The 20132-nt window shown below is 39.9% G+C and overlaps 1 protein-coding gene across 1 annotated transcript in view; it reads left to right on the forward strand.

Moving 5' to 3' along the window:
* Positions 1 to 20132, forward strand: part of NUP210 (nucleoporin 210) — a 155498-nt gene that overhangs the window by 64717 nt on the left and 70649 nt on the right. Inside the window, exons 14-18 of the mRNA XM_060239833.1 lie at positions 3366 to 3511; positions 8048 to 8269; positions 13677 to 13850; positions 14935 to 15127; positions 15394 to 15500. Of these exons, the coding sequence (XP_060095816.1) occupies positions 3366 to 3511; positions 8048 to 8269; positions 13677 to 13850; positions 14935 to 15127; positions 15394 to 15500 (842 nt within the window). The remainder of the gene's footprint in view (positions 1 to 3365; positions 3512 to 8047; positions 8270 to 13676; positions 13851 to 14934; positions 15128 to 15393; positions 15501 to 20132) is intronic.

The following is a 20132-nucleotide window of genomic DNA, read 5'->3' on the forward strand; positions in this document are numbered from 1 at the left end:
AGATTGTAATGTAATATAATGAATAGTAGAAATTAGAATGTGTTTATCTGGTTTGGTGGCAGGGGAGATAAATCTGCACAGCCAGTCATCCTACTTCAAAGAAGATGCTGTAAAGTCACCTCCATGCTTGAGAGGAAATGGATGGCAGGGTCTCAATTAATTACTCTCAGCATTTTATAATTAAGGATACATCAGTCTCCAGTTTTGTCTCATTTATTTCCTTAACTGTTTTTGCCCCAGAATTAGGGCTGCCAATCCCCAAGTGGGTTGGAATAGCTCCGTGTATAGAATACCTCTTGTGTAGTACAAAATGTTCTTAACGATGTCCAATAAAGATATTCTTTCCAATTATTATAGAAAATTGATTCCTTTATTCATATTCAAAATTTCTAGAAATTCATTAATCCAGAATTTCATAAAGGTTCATAAATATTCCGGATTTGCACAATGTATGCAGGAGATATTGAAAAAACTCAATCAAAAATCATAACCAGCTTACAGGCACAACCGGTCTAAAGAACTCTTGTTTCTTTTGCAGTAATTCGAAATAAGAGTATTTTAGAATGGTTGTGCCTGTAAGCTGGTTATGATTATTGATTGATTTTTTTTCAATATCTTCTGCATACATTGTGCAAATCTGGAATATTTATGAACCTTTATGAAAGCCTGAATTAATGAATTTCTAGAAATTTTGAATTTTTTGATATGAATAAAGGAATCAATTTTCTGTAATAATATTTTATTGGACATTGTTAAGAACATTTTGTACTACACAAGAGGTATTCTATACACGGAGCTATTGCTTCTCTTCCAACCTTTTGTCCGTGTGGCTTTTGTTTTGTTGCATAATCCCCAGATGGGGGCAGGAGATTCCCCGTTTTGGAGGCCCTCCCCCGCTTCAGGGTGATCAGAAAGCGGGGTGGGGGGAGGGAAATGTCTGCTGGTCACTCCATTATTCCCTGTGAAGACTGATTACTATAGGGAATAATGGAGAATTGATCACCAGGTATCTGGTGCTCGGGGGGGGGGGGCTATTGTTTGAGGTAGAGGCACCAAATTTGCAGCAGAGCATCCAATGTCTCTCCTCAAAACACCCTCCATGTTTCAAAAGGATTGGACTAGGGGGGCCAATTCTATGAGCCCCCAAAGAAGGTGTCCCTATCCTTCATTATTTCTAATGGAGGGAAGGCATTTAAAAGGTGTGCAGTCGCTTTAAATGTAATGGCCAGAACTCCCTTTGGAGTTCAGTTGTGCTTGCCACACCCTTGCTCCTGGCTCTGCCCCCAAAGTCCCCAGATATTTCTTAAATTTGACTTGGCAACCCTGCCCAGAATTAAACCCAAGCAGATAGTTACCATATAAACTAAACTGCTTATTCCTGTTTGATCCTTGAACATGTTAAACATCTTCATTATGCTATATGATAATGTGCTGCTTATCTTCTACCTATATGTATGGACCGGTACTTTCCAATTTTGTTTCAATTTCTGTCTTGATTCTACTTGGCTCTTCTAACTAACCCTCCCCCCTTCCTCCATTTCTATATATGAAGAAATTGTGTTTCACTGTATCTGAAGAAGTGTGTTTGCACATGAAAACTTATAAAAGTGCTACTGGACATGAACATTATTCTGCTATTGTAGCAGCAACCTTAGTTGCTGGTGGTCAGGCAGAAACGAGGCCACAGGCAAAATCAGGAAGAAACAGTCGTTTATTCAACGTGTACATGGACCCCAGATCAGACTCATGTCTAAGCACACCTGGGAGCCCCAATTTCAGGAAGGTCTACAGTTTTATAGCCACAGACAATAATTTCCAGTAAACAATCGCACAATTACAGGAAAGGACCACCCCATATCCCATATATCATTACAAGCATCATATTACTAAAAGAACGAGGAGACAGGGAGGGTCTTTCCATACATGGCATTGATGTTGCTAACACTCTTGCAGTAATATTCTTCATCAAAAACACATTTGCACCTTTGACCTGCTCCCAAGACATTTTCCAAGGTATATTTGCTCAATGCTTATTCCAGCCAATTTCTAGTTCCTCTTTTTGGCAGTTGCGGCAGAGCTGGTGGGTGAAGGATTAACTTCCTCTTTTGCTGCCTTATGCTTCTACAAGCCGAACACACTGCTAACGTCCCTTTCCTTACTTTCACAATCTATGAGGATTATTTCACAGAGACATCTAGCAAGCACTTTCAAAATCTCTTTGACCTTTTGTTTTCTTGCCCTTGTGCCTGATTGATGGCTTTCAGTTTACCTTATTTAATATCTTTTTATTTCAGCCCTGCTTCACTATTTCAGACCAACATGACTACCCATCTGACATGGTCTCAAGCTGTCCTAGTTTAGGGATTATTTTGGGATTGTTGATTTGCCATACTGACAATGCTACAGTAACCTTGAGGCTTGACATATAACACACGGCATACTGGGCTGCTCATGAACACTACTCAGAATTGCTATTGGTACAGAATGTGTTATCCTGCCTGTTAATTTGGGGCTAGCTGTAGGAAGCTTATTACTCTCACAGTTGCTGTTAGAACTAAATCAATATGCTGATGCTTACCTTTAAAGGGACATACTTAAATAATTATTTTTCTAATTATGAATTTATGTAGCAACACTATTCAGCAGTACAACACCTTTTACCCCACCCCCATCAATGTGAGATCAGCTGCTGCCTGTTTAGTGGCTGTCCCTGTTTAACAGAATGGCCTTCCAGAAGAATGGAGGAGAGATTCTGTCCTGATGACATTTCAAAGGGATGGAGAACTGAGCTTTTAATGAAGGCTGGGAGGAGGGGTTGGATCTCTTAATGTTGAATAAGATCTAAGCATTTGGATAAGTTCTCCTTGCAATCTTTCTGAGCATTGTTCAGTCAAAAGGGTAGCATGAGTGTTTCTTAATTTAGTTCATTTATTCTTCACTTTATCTGTAAAGTGACTCTACAACGTGCTCTCATCCTCCATTTTATTTTCACAGCACCCCTGTGAGGTATGTTAGGTTGAGAATGTATGCCTGGCCCAAGATCACCCAGAGAGCTTCCATGGCAAAGTGGAGATTTGAACCTGATTTCCCAGATTGTAGTACAGCACTCTAACCACTACATCACTGGCCATTATACTTTGCTGGCTATTTGACGGAGCTTATTTTAACGCTTGTTATTTTGCTTATTATTTGTGGGGTTTTGTTCTTGTTTTGCATTTTGGGTGCTAGTTGCTGTTAGAATGGTGGACTAACAAGTGTTTCAAATAAGTAAAGTTTACTTTCAAGAAAACCCATATTTAAAACCTAAACAGGAATATTGATCACTTTCTTTCTTTATGATGTTTGGTTTGTTTTTAAATATATAGGAAAGCTAAAGCCAACTCCAGACTACTGCAGCGGAGTCAAAGTAAAAGCTGAATCCCAAGGATACACAGCGCTTGTAGTTAGCTATACACATGGTCACATTCACCTCCATGCAAGTATCACCATAGCTGCCCATCTACCACTCAAAGTAAGTCTGTGGGGTTTTTTTCCTTTTAAGCTGACCTTTCTGATTTTTAAGTCTAATTTGATGCAAAGTTGAATTGACTAAAATATTTTATTCTTTGAAAAAGGTTTTTACTCCAAATAATCTTCCTTTATAAACAACATTTTCTATTTTCATTACCACCACTCATATAAAGAAAGTTTTGCTCAGGTTATTTCCAATTCCCCACAATGATCCAGATACCATCTTAAGAAAAAGAACAGAGTTATGTTGACAGCAGCTGAAAGTGAGCCTGACATATCAGTGCTGTTTTCCTAGTATAACTTTCATTGATATTAGTGAAATGCATTCCAAGTATGTTTGCTTAGGATCACAGCAATAATGTGAATTTAAACTATCAGGTTTCCAATATGGAACAAACAAATGTAAAACTGTGGTTTTACTCAACACATATTAGCCTTTTTCTCCCATGAATAAGTTACTTCAGAATAATCAGAAAACCTTTATTATTAATAGGAAAATTTATTAGACACATGAATTACAAGAATCAGATTTCAGGATTCTTGAAACAGACTGATGCGTACCAAAATGTGGGATCAGTTGTCTTATTGATTTATGCTGCACAGATTCTCACTAGGCAACATAAGAAGTTAATCAGTGTAGGCTTTGTTCCAATATTTCACTATACTAGAGCTTCCTGATCTCATTCTGTTTTCATTCAATACCACCAGGGCTGGTGTCAGGATTTTTGGCACCCTAGGCAAGGTACCTACTTCAGCCCCCCCCCCCCCCCAAACTAGGGGGAAGCGGCTCCTTCTCGGCTTGAATCCCCAATGCAGTTTTGCAACTTTATTAGATCTGCGTGTATTTAAACAGACAGATGTTTAATTGCACAAGTGTACATATGGCATTTTTAAAAACAAAGAAGCCTCCCACTCTTCCTAGTCCTTTTTAGTGTTCACAGCATGACAAACCAAAATCGGTAACCACTACTGCCTGAAGAAAGACATGGTTTGTTCTCAGCTAGAAAAAACAAAAGAAAAGACTTTATGGTGATGTATTAAATGCTATAGAGCAGGGATCTTGAACTCATTTGTTATGTGGGCTGGATCTGGCATAAATGAGACCTTGTCGTGCCAGGCCATGTGCGTCACACAATTTAATGACAGGTAGCAGAGATATAAACTTCGTACTCATTGGTCTTAAAGTTGCTTTCTTTGTATCTCTCCTGTGTGATCCAGGGAACTGAGCAAAGGAAGCTCTGGCTCTTTCCTTTCCTTCCTTTCCCCAGGGGACCAGGAGTGGGAGGAGCCTCAGTCAATAGAAAGGAGAGAGACTTGGCTCAGTAGCTCTGCTGTGCAATTGAGAGATACTATTTCTTCCCAGGGGAGGAGCCTCAGCCAATGGAGAAAAGAGAGGCTTTGCTCTGTAGCTCCTGTGCAATTGAGCAAGCCTGGCAAAGTAAGCTGTGATAGAGAAGGGAGGAAGAAGGAAGCAGATGACAGCCAGTTGCTCAGGGGACTAATAGGAGCCCTCCGGGGGCGTCATTCGGCCCTCGGGCTTCATGTTTGACACCTCTGCTATAGAGTCTCACCTCTGCTATAGAGTCTATAGAGTCAAGGGATACGTTTAATCCAGGGGAGCTGATCGCTGTAGTCTGGAGCTGATCTGTAGTTCCTGTAGATCTCCAGGTACACCAAGCCCCCACATATATTTTCCTTCCCCTCCCCTCCACCTGCAAGCCTTACATCTGCCTGTGTGTCCTCCCCCTGCTTGCTTATGAGTTCTTCCACTGCTTCAGCTCACCGCAAAAGTTACAGAACCTAATTATGAGCAGTTCCCGGAAGAGCCCACTTGAATACTTGCATCCCTGAGATCCAGCAGCAGTGCACAAGAGCCCCGATGGATCTCCAGGTGGTCGGGCAAAGACCGTGCTCCCCTCTGGGCTTGGATTCATTGAGGAAGGGCTGCTCCCACATCTGGACTTGCCAGCCAGGTGTGGAGTTGTTTTCCAACAGCAGCAGCCTGTAGCCAGGTGCCATAGGTGATGGCCACCCTGCAAAAGTTACAGAACCTAATTATGAGCAATTCCCGGAAGAGCCCCCTTGAATACTTGCATCCCTGAGATCCAGCAGCAGTGCACAAGAGCCCCGATGGATCTCCAGGTGGTCGGGCAAAGACCGTGCTCCCCTCTGGGCTTGGATTCATTGAGGAAGGGCTGCTCCCACATCTGGACTTGCCAGCCAGGTGCGGAGTTGTTTTCCAACAGCAGCAGCAGCCTGTAGCCAGGTGCCATAGGTGGTGGCCACCCTGCAAAAGTTACAGAACCTAATTATGAGCAATTCCCAGAAGAGCCCCCTTGAATACTTGCATCCCTGAGATCCAGCAGCAGTGCACAAGAGCCCCGATGGATCTCCAGGTGTTCTGGCAAAGACCGTGCTCCCCTCTGGGCTCAGATTCATTGAGGGGGGGCTGCTCCCAGTCTCCTCCCACATTTGGACTTGCCAGCCAGGTGAGGAGTTGTTTTCCAACAGCAGCAGCAGCCTGTAGCCAGGTGCCATAGGTGATGGCCACCCTGCAAAAGTTACAGAACCTAATTATGAGCAATTCCTGGAAGAGCCCCCTTGAATACTTGCATCCCTGAGATCCAGCAGCAGTGCACAAGAGCCCCGATGGATCTCCAGGTGATCTGGCAAAGACCGTGCTCCCCTCTGGGCTTGGATTCATTGAGGGGGGGCTGCTCCCAGTCCCCTCCCACATCTGGACTTGCCAGCCAAATGGGGAGTTGTTTTCCAACAGCAGCAGCAGCCTGTAGCCAGGTGCCATAGGTGGTGGCCGCCCTGCCCTCCGCACCTTGTCCCACTGGATGACAAGGGGCAAAAATAGAGATGGCCAGAGGCACAAGCCTGGCAGGTGTCCTTGCCCAGAAGCGCTGAATGCGAAGCGTCCTCCCCCCTGAGGACAAGCAGCAGCAGAGGTGAAACCAGGACAGGTGCATGCCCAGGTGGAAGTGGTCGGCCAGACTGACCAGTCCTGGGCCATTGGTGCTGGGGGGGGGGGGGGGGAAGAAAGCTTCTGGCTGGTGGGGATGCACCCAGGGCCAGCTCTGGTTCCAGGGCAAGCTGAGCTGGTGGCCAGGGTCACCTTCCCAGTCAGAAGGAGCCCATAGGGGCTGGCAGCTTTCAGTTGGAGTGGCAGAAGCTGCAGGCCAGGGCTCGGACACCCAGGAGGACATCAGCCAGCACTGTGGCAGGCTGGGGCTTGTAGTGCCCACGATGAAAAGCTCTTTTCTGTGCTGGCGCCACCGCTTAGAAATGGAGACCATATGGAATCTAAGGTAGGCCTACAGTAGCTGCCCCTAGCCACTAGGTGGTGTCCTAGGCAGCTGCCTACCTCACCAACTGGGTAGTGCCAGCTCTGAATACCACATGTGGGAAAAGAGCTAAACTTGAGCCATAAATGGTAGAAATCTTTATGCTGGGAAAGGTACAACTGTAGGGATGACTGCTAATTAATGATGATGTTTTGAGCACTAGAATTTTACTTTTATATGTATTTCAAATTGTATTAAAATGTATTTGGCTTATAATTCTTAAAATTAGATGGTTACGCTAAGCATAAGATCTAAGACGATATTATTTTTTGTCTTATAATATCTTATGAGATCAATTTCAGTATCATGTCATGGATTAGATGCCATGATCTGTCAGCAGGAAGTCGTCAGAAAAGTTTATTTCCAGTGTAGAATCTGCATGGAGTGACAGCCACTCAGAGAAACTGCACTGAAAAGCAGGGCAAAATCACTCCCTCCTACCTTTTGTGTGAATGGAGCTTCATTAGCGAAACAGAACGAAGGGAACAATTTCTGCCCCCTCTCACTGTGAATCAATAATCCTTGCATGGTTCTGACTAGGAATGGGTTCAGTTCATGGCATGCCTGGTTTTCAAACCACAAACTGTAACTAAGTTTTAGTTGCCAAACAAACTGGTTTGGTTTGTGAGGTTCGGGATGTGATAGATCAGCCTCCTGGTGTGCTAGAAACACCGTACTTGCAAATGGGAATCTCTATCTGACTCTTCTCTACCTGCCCTCCAAGTTTGGTGAACATTGGATTTATGGAGTCTGTTCAGCTCCCTCTCCCCAATAAGGTGCCCCAGGAAAATGATTTCTGGGGAAATGACAAGCTTGGATTCAGGAGTATACAGAACGGATCCTGCACAAGCTGGAGACATCAAAGTTGCAGGGTGCCTCCCTCAGATGCTCCTCTACATGCTCTCCAATTTATGTTGCTTTGAAGTTTGGTAAAAATTCTGATTAACAGAGACAGTCTGACTGAAAATGACATGATACTGAAACTGCCACAGTATCATGGAAGTATCAGCTTGGAAGTTTGTGGAAAGTTTGTGCTGGTTGACCTGCCATGAACTCCAGTTCACAAACCACAAACCAGCCAAAATTTGTTACAAACTTTAGTTCATACCCATCCTTTGTTGTGACAAGGTGCTTGCACTGGATTTATTCTATAATTCTCAGCATTTAATCTATATCTTTTTTTCTAGACTATTGATCCTGCTTCTGTTGCACTGGTAACTTTGGGTTCCTCCAAAGATATAATATTTGAAGGAGGATCAAGACCATGGGTTCAAGAACCATCCAAATTCTTCAGGAATGTCAGTGCTGCAGATCCAGATGACATTGGTTTATTCTTACTAGGGCCACCTACAAATAGGAATCCCTTCCAGCATTGGGTTAGGGCATCTTGCAAAGCTTTGGGAGAACAAGTGAGTACAATTGACAAATGTGATAAATCACCTTGGACTTAGACTCTCAAGTATTACGTTGCATACAATATGAAATTTAAATAAGTAAATTAGTTGCTGCTCTTTCCATATTCATTTGAATCTAATACTGCTCCTGAGATACAAGCATCTTAAATTGTGAACACTACTTCAGGTCCTTCTTCATGTGTCAGGAATGGTGTTAAAAGCTTTTAACAGTTTGGCTCTACAAGGACCAGGGCCTCCTCGGTGGCAGCGCCATAACTGTGGAACACCCTCCCAGAGGGTATAAGGGCCCTGTGGGATCTTTCACAATTCCACAAGGCCTGTAAAACAGAATTATTTTGGCTGGCCTATAACATTTGAGTAGGAAGAGAGCTGCCACTTCTAACAGTGACTGAGTAATGCCAACTATTAGAAACTGTAACATCTTAAGGACCACCAACAGATATAACTATAACTTTTAAAGAACTAATGTGAACTTGAATTGCCTGCTGAAAAATGTTTTGAACCCGGCCGTTTTATTCTTGAGTAGCACCAAAATGTTTGTATCTTAATAATTTTAGTTACTTTAGTATTGTAGTGGTTTTGATGTTGATTGTTAGCCTCCGAGTCCGCTTGTGGAGAGGGCAGGATAGAAATCTAAGATAAATAAATAAATTCCCTAAGTACAAGAACATTGTTTTCCCCCCAGAATTTATTGAAGTCAGGTTTGACTATATTTGCTTGCATATTTTTATTTTAAAAATGTACATAACTTTTTTGTACTGGGGACTCAAACTGACTTACAAAATAAAATGTACAACAAAAATCCACAATTAACCAGTTTTATGCAACCTAAAAGATATTTAATACACTCTTGAAAATAATTTAAAGCTGTTTGGGGCTAGTTCCACCAGCATGGCTCAAGAACCATCAGCTAAGAGCTTAAAATCTTTTGGCTCTGCTTTTTAGTCAATACCTTTGGCAAGCTGAGGCTTCTGATACCTGGAAAATGAGAGGGGATATATGCAACCTAGGTCTTATTCAGCTGCCTCAGGCACTTCTGGTTTCCTCTTTATTTTAGTTTTTTGTTTAAATATGCAGACTTGTAAGAGACATCTAAGATTTTTGTGTTCCTTTAAAAACAATAGTCACTTGCAGATCTGTCTATATGAAGGTAATCTTGTGCCCAAGATCAGAGATAGCTGGGTATATTCATAAACAGTTTTTGTTTGTGAATTATGTCACCCCACTTTTAGTCTGAAATACCCAAAGCATGTACATCTTCATTTTTAAAAGTCTAACAAGCAGCAATAAAGCAATTTTACAACAACAATTTAAAAGCAACTCTATCCCATCATTGGCTCCAGATAACTGTTCAGAATGTTCACAGTCAGGTGTGGACTTTCTATTATGAAAAAATAGAGCTGGGTATGATCAGAATAATAATGACACTTACTCCATAACTCTATATGTACTTGTTTCATATCGTTGTTAAACAGTATAATAGATAATTTTCTTACTGTGCAGTTCCAAAAGATGGTATTGGGTATGGTTGGTCTGCGCTGTGGGATGTATAGTCCAAGATAGAATCCCAGAGCAGAGCAGCCATACCCTAGAACCATATTTTGGAACTGCTCTTTCAGAAACCAGATTGCCAGAGGGGGAGCTGCAGGCTCCATACATGCGCATGCGTACGCACACTGTGCACCCACCCACACATTTCTGCTCCAGACTTAAAGATACCAGAGCTGATGGTATGAAAAAACATTGAACAGGAGAATCATAGGACTGCAGTCTCCTAACTATCTTCTGCTTTCTTCCGACTTCTGCTCTTAGTAACTGATTGGTGCTCAGCGTTCACTATAAAAGAATTCTCTGACTAGCAAAAATTATAAGATTTGGAAACTATCATTTACAGCCATGTAGGGGTTTGTTTTGTTTTGTTTTGTTTGGTAAATTCTTACCTTCTTTTAGGGGTTGTTTTAACCTTCATTGGGGCATTGCTTAATTGACATTTTGCAACTGATAGACACAGCTTTCACCTCCTTTTGTCCCCAGTCGAGAAGAAAAACTGGAACACACAATTCTGTTTTTTCTTAGCGTTATATAAAAGGTATGTTAAACAATAACAAACATCATGTCAGGCATAGTCCATGATGTAATCACTCTAGTGAGTCATTCTTTGATCTCTTGTGCAGTCACCCCTGAATTTAGTAGAGGCTACACAGTAGTATATATATTTTTTAAAAGTATGATTTAAGATAGCTACTTTCATAATATACATGGAACCTACAATAATTTGTAATATGCAGTGGCTGTTATTTTATCAGAATATCATCTACTTTGCTTCTGGTAGAAAATGAAAAGGGTTTGAGCATTAAACATAAATTAATGACTTCCAAAGAAGTCACAAGTGTTGCAATGGCATCCCAAAAGAATGGCAAATGGCCAGATGGCCCACCTACTGAGTTCTATAAAACCTATGAGGAGCCTTTACTGTTGCCATTTAAACGTCTTGTTGAAAGGATTCAAGAGGAAGCCCAGATTCCAGTTTCATGGCAAGAAGCTACAATATCCTTAATTCCAAAGGAGGGTGCAGATTAGAAAGATATAAAAAACTACCAGCCAATTTCTCTTTTAAATGTGGATTACAAAATTTTTGCAGCAATATTGTCACAACGCTTGAAGAAGGTCTTACAGTCCATAATACACCAAGACCAGGCAGGATTCTTCCTAGAAGATATCTGAAAAATAATGTCAGAACAGTATGTAACATAATGGAATACTATGAGAACCATCCAGAGAAACAATTGGCATTAATCTGTCTGGATGCAGAGAAGGCCTTTGACATCGTTCGTTAGCAATTTATGTTGCAACAATTGAAAGGAATGGAATGTGGTGAGAATTTTTTGAGAACAATACAATCAATATATTCCTTGCAAAGGGCAAAGATGATGGTGAATGGTGAACTAACAGAAGCAGTTGCTATTCAAAAGGGTACAAGACAAGGTTGCCCACAGTCACCACTGCTTTTTATTTTGTGCTTAGAAATACTGAATAAGCAAATAAGAGAAGATACAAGTATCAAGGGAGCGGTGATTAAAGGTGAACAATACAAACTGAGAGCCTTTGCAAACGATCTGGTTTTTATATTAGAGCAACCAATAGATTCAATTGACTGTTTGATAAATAAGATTAACCAATTTGGCCACTGGGCAGGATTGAAGATTAATTATCATAAAACAAAATTCCTGACGAAGAATATGACGACAGAACAAATTCAACTTCTTCAACAAAAATCAGGGTTTTTTGTATGAGAAAAGAATTAAATACTTAGGTGTACACATTTCAAGTAAGTGTAGCAGCTTAAAGATGGACAACTATGATAAACTACTTAAAGAAATTTAAAAAGACCTGAAAAAATGGCAAGATTTGAACTTATCCCTAATGGGAAAAATAGTCTCAGTAAAGATGAATGTTTCGCCAAGATTGTTATTTTTATTTCAAATTATTGCAGTACTTTTAACTAGTGTGTTTTTTCAAGAATTGAATAAGATAGTCTCTAATTATATCTGGCAAGGCAAAAAACCAAGAATCAAATTAAAGATATTGCAAGACTCTAAACTGAGAGAAGGCTTGGGCCTTCCAGATTGGCAATTGTATTACAGAGCTTCAGTGCTCTCTTGGGTAAGAGACAGGGTACTACTGAACAATAGGAGACAGTTGTTGCTAGAGGAACACGACCTCAATTTGGATTGGCATGCATATTTATGGTATCAAAGATTAGAAGGACATTCTTACTTTAAAAATCACTGGTTCCGGAAATCTCTGTATCATACATGGTCGTGGCTAAAACTGAGAATTTACCAGAACATTTCAAGATGGGTATCTCCAGTGGAAGCATTAACTCCTCCAAATCTTTTGAAACCTAACCAGAATTATAGATATGAAGAATTGCTGAAAAATGATAACCAACTGAAAACCAGGGAAGAGCTAGAAAACATGGACATTAAAATGAGTTGGTGGTTGAGAACACAAGTTGAATCTAGATATGCCAAAGATAAGACAATAGACTTTAATACAGAACAATATTCATTTGACAAAATCTTCGCAGGTCCTCAAGGAAAACTAATTTACAAGCTATATTCATATTTATTACAGATGAAGATACAAGATGAGATAGTAAAAGATTTTATGGTCCAATGGCCGAAAAACGTGGAGCATAACATCATGTTAGAAGAATGAGAGAGGCTGTGGAAATTCAATATTAAACTAAGCCAGTAACTTTTAAAGAAAGTTTGTACAAGATGTTTTATAGATGGTATATAACCCCACAGAAATTGTGTAAGATGTATACTAACATGTCTAACAAATGTTGGAAATGTACTAAACATGTGGGGTCTTTTTATCATATGTGGTGGACTTGTAAGGTGGTGAAAGGCTATTGGAAGATGGTTCATGAACTATTACAGAAAATTCTGAAGACACAGATCCAATTTAAACCAGAACTGTTTTTATTGAACATATATTGACATTTGTTGGCGTGCATTAACACAGTGGCTAGGATTCTTTTGGCACAGAGATGGAAGCTTCAAGAGATGCCCATGAGAATGGACTTGGTGGGGAAAATTCTGGAAATGGCTGAACTGGACTATTTATCCCAGTTGTTGGCTGGGAAATCTAAGGAAGAAGCAAGAAAATATTGGGTGAAATTATATACCTGGCTAGACACTCAAGACTCTTTGGTGTGAACTTATATCTCCTTTCTCCTGTATTCTTTATTATAATATCATTTTTATTGGAAATGTCAGCTTAGATACTTTAACAAGAATACTTACAATATAAACATATTAAAACATATTATTTAGATGCTGATGATTTAATGTAAAGAGATAATAACATGTGACAATATCTGTATTTTAAGAAAGTGCATTACATGCAGATTAGATAATAATATTGTTATCTGTAACTATAATTTTGTATTCCCTTTTACCCGTTTCCCTCAACTTTTCAGAAAACCAATAAAACTTTCAATTCCAAAAAGAAGTCACAAGTGCGTTTGCATTGTCTTTCTAGTTCGTTTTTCTTGAAAAAGGAAAGATAACTGTCATCTGTTTTCAGAACCTTGAAAGCTTAATTTTTGTTTTGCAATGTAAAGTTGGCTAAAATAGCAATAAAGTATGAGAGTTTGTGCTTTGATAATGGACTGGAACTACTTCTGAAAATAAATGTCAGAATGATACATCTGTATCCATCATCAGTGCAGGTTATTACTGGAGCATAAAGTCATGTTGACTTAATGTTTCTTCTTTATAAACTATGCAGAAAAAAAAGATTGCATTAAACTATGTATAACTGTGCAATAAGCATTCCATAAACATAGTACTTGTTTTCTCTTTTACTTATTGTCTTATATTTAATGTAGGTAATTTCATTAACAATTGGAAACAAGCCCACTATTACTAATCCATTTCCAGTTGTTGAATCTGCAATTATGAAGTTGATTTGTGCCACTCCCTCCCGACTCAGTTTGGTACCTGTATATGCAAATCCTCAGCTAGGTCTCTCCTGTCCTTTGCTCCATCAAAACAAACAAGGGGTAAGTGTCAGGAGCAATCTCCTCTGACTGTGGCAGAAGATGCTCTCTATGTTACAGCAGCTGTGAGGGGTTAATATGAATAATTTGTGTTTAAAATTGCTGTTTTGCTATGACTTTAAACTAATGCAATAAAATAAACTTGTATGAATTTGTTAATTTGAAAAATGGAGGCTTAACTGGGCCATTCTGGGACCCAAAACTGGGTCAATTAGCATAAGGAAGTAGCTTTATTTATTATTTATTGATTTCATATATAGTCCACATTTTTCACTGTCTCAAGGCAGATTATACATATTTTCTTTTAAAAGTAACAAACCCAGTATAATACATACAATAAACAGTGCAATTTTATACATTCTGTGGAACACTAAAAGTAAGGAAGCTTTATCTGATGGGCAACAACAAGATAATGTTCAGGTGCAGGCTGATCTTACCCATTTGCAAGGCGGCACCTTCAGTAGACTTTGTATAGGTGAATGAGGCTGTCATGGCAGAGCATATCAGGAGAAGCAGTCTTGCGTATATTTATTTTTTTCATATGTAATTCCTAGTGTATGGCTTCATTCTGTGATACTGTACTGATTCAAAACCCAATGCCAGGTGGGGATAATTCTGACCAATTTTGCAGTAGGCTTGTTTCAGGTGGAGAGCCTTTTTGCTCCTGTGCTTTTCTCCATTTTCACACAAGCTGCTACGGAGCTGCAAGTTGGCACACTGCTTTCCTGTGGCAAGCAAGATCCTCTTACAAGTGGTTTCTGCTTGCCGTGGGAAAACAGCACCCCAAATCGCAGTTCCACGGCAGTTGTGCGAAAATGAGAGAAGTGCCTCTGCAGAAGGGCTCTCCACCTGGAACAAGCCCTAGTGCAAAATCAGTCACAGTTTTTTTAATCTTTCCTGTGCAGTAGTTTGGTCACGAACAATTTATGTCAACTTTTGAGGGATTATTCACAAACACAATCTGTTGGAAAATAAAGGCAGGTGGATTAAAATGCACAAAAATGGCTTACATTTGATGACTTCATGAAGAAATATTCCTCCAAGAATCTATTTCTTTTGTTTATAAACCAAATTATTTATCTTTCAGGTTCCTGTCTCAAATTATCGCAATCCAGTACTGGATTTGGAGGTTTATGACCAACAGGGACGTAAATTTGACAATTTTAGTTCCCTTAGTATCATATGGGAATCAAGAAAACATTCATTAGCTATCATAGACTCCAATATGCCAATGGAGCTGTCTTTGAAAGATCATGGAAATGGTCAGAAGAAAATGCATGGTACAGTTTCCATTAAATTACACATTCAGTTTGTTTAGGATTGGTTTATTTTATCATACTTGATTATTTTGTGTTATATCTAAAACCTACCTTTAAGCATTAAAAAAGGTCTGTTTAAAGATGAGAGAGAAATATGTGCACACAATTTAACTTTGAAGTCTAGTTGTGTTCCACAGTCTTATGTGCTGTTCATGAAGATGATAATCAAACAGTAAATGCTACTTTCTCAGGTTTTCTGGGGGGTTTTGTTTGTTTCTTTGCTTTAGGTTTGCAAACTGTTTTAGTTCATGGTGAATCTGGAACAACAACTCTATCAGCTACTGCAAGTGGATACCAGCATTCTCATCTCAATGCCGCTAAAGTAAATAATCTGGTAATGCAATTTTGCTCCATTTTCCCCTTGACTGTATTAATTAGGTATATTTACTGTAGACAATTTCTTGGAATATCTTTGTATATTTCAGTAGCTTTCTTGTAAAAGAAAAAAAAAATCATACTACAGACTTTATGGGCCTTTCATGAAGACAGAACCACTCAGATACATTTTTAGCACCCAAAGTGCCCTTGTTCTTTCTAAATTAATAATATGGATTCTCTTAAAGTCTCTGAATACAGGATTGGCACAGAAGAAGTTCTGTGGTTTAAATTATTAGAGAAATGGTTTTATGTCTTTCATATTAAATTTCACCACTACTGCAGCTGGCCGTGGACAGGATTGTATTTATTATATATTTATTATATATTATGGAGGAATGTAAGTAATTCAACTTGTGCAGTTCCAATGCGATATTGGCTTCAATCCAGTGAGCTATGATATTCCAATGGGACTTTTGCCTCTTTTTTTATAACAGCGACCCTTATTCCCAACAAAATCCATGCCAAGTTACAAATTCTCCTGAATTTCTTTAGCTGATTCTCATTGGCTAAATTCAGCCGGGTAGCTGTGTTGGTCTGAAGAAGCAGAACAAAGTTTGAGGCTAGTAGCACCTTTAAGACCATCAAAGCTTTTTTCAAAATAGTAAATACAACTGTTGGTCTTAAAGGTACCAATGGCCTTTGTTTTCATTTGTTAAGTAGCTATTACAGTTATTTAAAAAGATAAATTGTTGTAATAAAGGAGGAAAAGGGTTAAGAACATGCAGAATCCACGGATCAAGGCAAGGATAAACGCTCCACGATTTAGTTTATATGTTCAATTTTTTTGTATAGGGAGCACATACATTTGTCCTTGAATGTCAAGGATTTAGGTTTCTGTACAACTAAGCTGCAGTATAGAATTTGCTTCCTGGCATAGTGTAGTATTGCAGCTCTGAGCAATAGAATGTGTCCTTTATTGAATTAACAAATGTGCTTCATCTTTAGAGAAAATTTGTTCATTTAGCATTATACTGTTACAAGGACCTGCACCCTTAGACCCAGGTCCTTGGCTACTTAACCAGAGATAGGTCCCCTTGGGTTCCTCCTTGGCCTTGGTATGTAAATTCCCCACCCTGGTGGCTATTCTCTCCCTCCGGGGAGCTCTGTTTAACTTGGATTTGCTAGAGAAAGGCCTGCTGCCCAATTGGAGGCCTGCTGGACTTTGGGATATCTTCAAGATTAAGCTCTCTGGACCTCCCTCCACAGTCTCTCACTTCACTGGCTTGCTACCAGATCTCCCACCATCCATAGTTCTCTTTGGTCTCTTCCCTGGTCATTCTTGGGCCTGGCTGGAGGAGGGCCACTGCCTCACTTCCTTCCTGGGCCTCTAAGTGCCGTGCTGCTTTAGTTCCTGGATCTGATGCCCCAGAATCAGCTTGCCTCTTTATGTCATGCTGTCTGTGCCTCTCCCTCAGCACCTTTTTCACCTCCAACCACCCCTCTGCCAACCCATGGCTGTTTATTTATAATCTGTCTGACTGGAGCAGACCCCAGCCTACAACTAGCATTCTAGTATCCCTTCTGGCTCAGCTGTAGGTCCGAATTATTCCCCGGTAACTGGAGCAAATAATTGGGGATAGTGTAACAGGTGATATGATGATATTGCTTTACTCTGCTCTGGTTAGACCTCCCCTAGAGTACTGTGTTCAGTTTTTGGCACCACAATTTAAGAAGAATATAGACAAACTGGAATGTTTCCAGAGGAGAGCAACAAATATGATGAGAGGTCTGGAAACAAAGTCCTATGAGGAAAGGTTGAAGGAGCTGGGTATGTTTAGCTTGGAGAGGAGATGACTGAGAGGTGATATGATGATCACCATCTTCAAGTACTTGAAGGGCTGTCATATAGAGGATGGTGTGGAGTTTTTTTTCTGTTGCTCCAGAAGGTCAGACCAGAACCAATGGGTTGAAACTAAATCAAAAGAGTTTTCAGCTAAACATGAGGAAGAATTTCCTGACAGTGGTTTCTCAGTGGAACAGGCTTTCTTGAGAGGTGGTGGGCTGTCCTTCCTTTGAGGTTTTTAAACAGAGGCTAAATGGCCATTTGACAACAATGCTGATTCTTTGAACTTGGGCAGATTGTGAGAGGGAAGGCATAAATTCAGCCCCTGGGAAGTCAGGTTCATTGATTGTTCATCCAGTCCCATTATATAGAGTACTAAAAGAAGCTGCATATTTGAACATACTTGTCTAATTGTTCATGTAGTAAAAGTAAACCAGTATTCATAATATAACTGTTTTGTAACTCAGTAACTGATCCTTGCTTCATGCAGAGCATGAATGCAAGTTGGCTGCATTCCATTATGGCTCATGCATCTGTCTCACTGAAAGTCAATGAGATTTACTCCTACATAACTGACTGCAGGCAGGATTATATCCATGGATCTTTGTGTAGAACAAGGCAATGATATAATTTTGTAATGCTATTAATGTTCATAGTGATTTAGAAGAGAAAAAGGACAGACCCCTGCTCAGTGTTTTACCAGTAGGCAGAAGGGAAGGGAGAGAAATGAAGGCGAATGAGAAAAGTAAGCAAATGAATTGATAATATGTAACTAACATAAGGAATTAATGAAGTATAAATTTTCATTTGAGCTCAGATAGGAGATATGATCAGATGTTAGATAAATACATGTCTGTAAGTAATATCAATGTAACTAATATCATTCCAACGCCAACTGAAAAATGGGTGCATTTTGCTGAGATATAATGAAATATACTCCATGGCCATTAGGGACATCCACAGATGACAAGCTAGAGTGCCAAAGCAGTTGTCCCTTTGCTGATGTTTTAAAGGTAAGTGGGGGAAGGAAGAAGCAACAGGGCTGTGGTTCTATGGCATTCTGGAATGAGCAGAGGGGAAAGGATGAAAGCTGAGGTTAAAAAATGTTTTACTTTCCAACAGTTAGAAGAAGGCTGTTTGTAGCAGGAATTTTCACATTACCTTAGCTGGAGTGTCATTGTGGATTATTTTATTATTTTTAGTATGGTTTCAAGGTTTTGTACTTTGACCTATTCTACAAGCAACCTTGGAGTTTATAGAAGGCAAAGCAGTGTTCCCTACAATTAAAATCTGTGTTGGCAATCTCATTCAAATTATATATGGGACAGAACTATGAGGTTTTGGTGGTGTAAACCCTTAACTGATAAGACAGGGCTTTGGTTTCCCAAAACTATGCTAGGTCTCCCCACATGCTACTTCAGGTGCATTTTTATGTGCAAAAGCTAGCTTCCACTGAGGAAAGAGCACATAAAGCATTCCTACTGCACAGGTCAGGGATGCAAAAAATCAGCACCCTAAGAAATGTCTGTAGAAACAGGTTGCTTAGAAGAGTTGGGCTTAGCAGGGTTAAAGGCATATGCAAGATTACCATTCATATGCAACTGTATTAACAACAGCAGAACAGGGACAGTAAAAGAATTATACAAGATTGAAGGAAGCATTCAGCATATCCAGTTCTCTTACTGATACTTCCTTCTTTTTTATTTTGTGTGCACCTGCATGTGTGTGTGCCGCCTGTGTCATGGCTGATTTATGATGACTCCTAATGGGGCTGGGAGGGGAGGGCATTCATAGAGCTGACTTGCTGCCTGCCTCTGCATCCCAGCCCCTAGTATTCCTTGGAGGTCTCCCATTCAAGTACTTGTCAGGGTCAGCCCTGCTTAGCTTCTGAGACCTGATGAGATTGGACTTGCCTGGACTACCCAGGTCAAGGCTGAAACTTTCTTCTTAAACTGGATCATGTGCAACAGAGTTATTTTAAAGAACTCAACACACTGCTGACTCAGGAACGCCTTCCTCGAGTTATGTTTTCAGACAGTGCAGTTGGTTTGCATATTATATTTTCAGACACTGTAGTTGGTTTGCATAAATGGCAGAGCCGATAAAATCTCAGCTGTATAGATTGAGGACTGAGGGGCAGTTGAGAATTTAGATCAATGCTGGGCTAATGGATTTAGAAAGCTCTGTTATCTGAAATGATTGTACTTTTTGCTGTAGTAGCTGGGAAAATCAGAACTAAAGCATGTGCTCTTTTGTTGTCTCTCTTAGAGAAAATAGCCATCATAACAACCTTTCTGTATGGGTTGGATACAATATAACATATCTACATGCAAATTTTGCAAGCAGAAGTGCTTTTAGAAAAAACAACCTTGCAGACTGCTTGCACTAAGTGTGAATCATTGAATCAAAATTGCTGTTTTTGTGTGTGCACAAGATATTGCACAAAGTGTCCCTCATATGAGATGCTTAGGCTATGGAATGTTTCAAGCTGCATTAGCTCTTGGACAGTCTCCTACACGAGTGAAACACTTCTAAACTTTTTTTTAAAAAAAATCACATATCATTGGATCCAACTCTGTTTTGGCTTTGTCATAATGTGTATGGTCACCCCTATAAAATCTTTTAGGTAATTCTGTTGAAGAATATTGTTCTGCTATCACCCATGTTTAAAGTAAATAAATTGAGATGAACTAAGTGATATTAGTATTGAATTAGAGTTCATTTTTGAGTGGAGCCTAGCCTTAAATTAGAACTGATAATCCAGTCTACAGATATCAGTTCTCCTGGAAGAAATGGCAGCCTCAG

The sequence above is a fragment of the Heteronotia binoei genome, chromosome 5 (assembly GCF_032191835.1).
Source record: "Heteronotia binoei isolate CCM8104 ecotype False Entrance Well chromosome 5, APGP_CSIRO_Hbin_v1, whole genome shotgun sequence".
Taxonomy (NCBI): domain Eukaryota; kingdom Metazoa; phylum Chordata; class Lepidosauria; order Squamata; family Gekkonidae; genus Heteronotia; species Heteronotia binoei.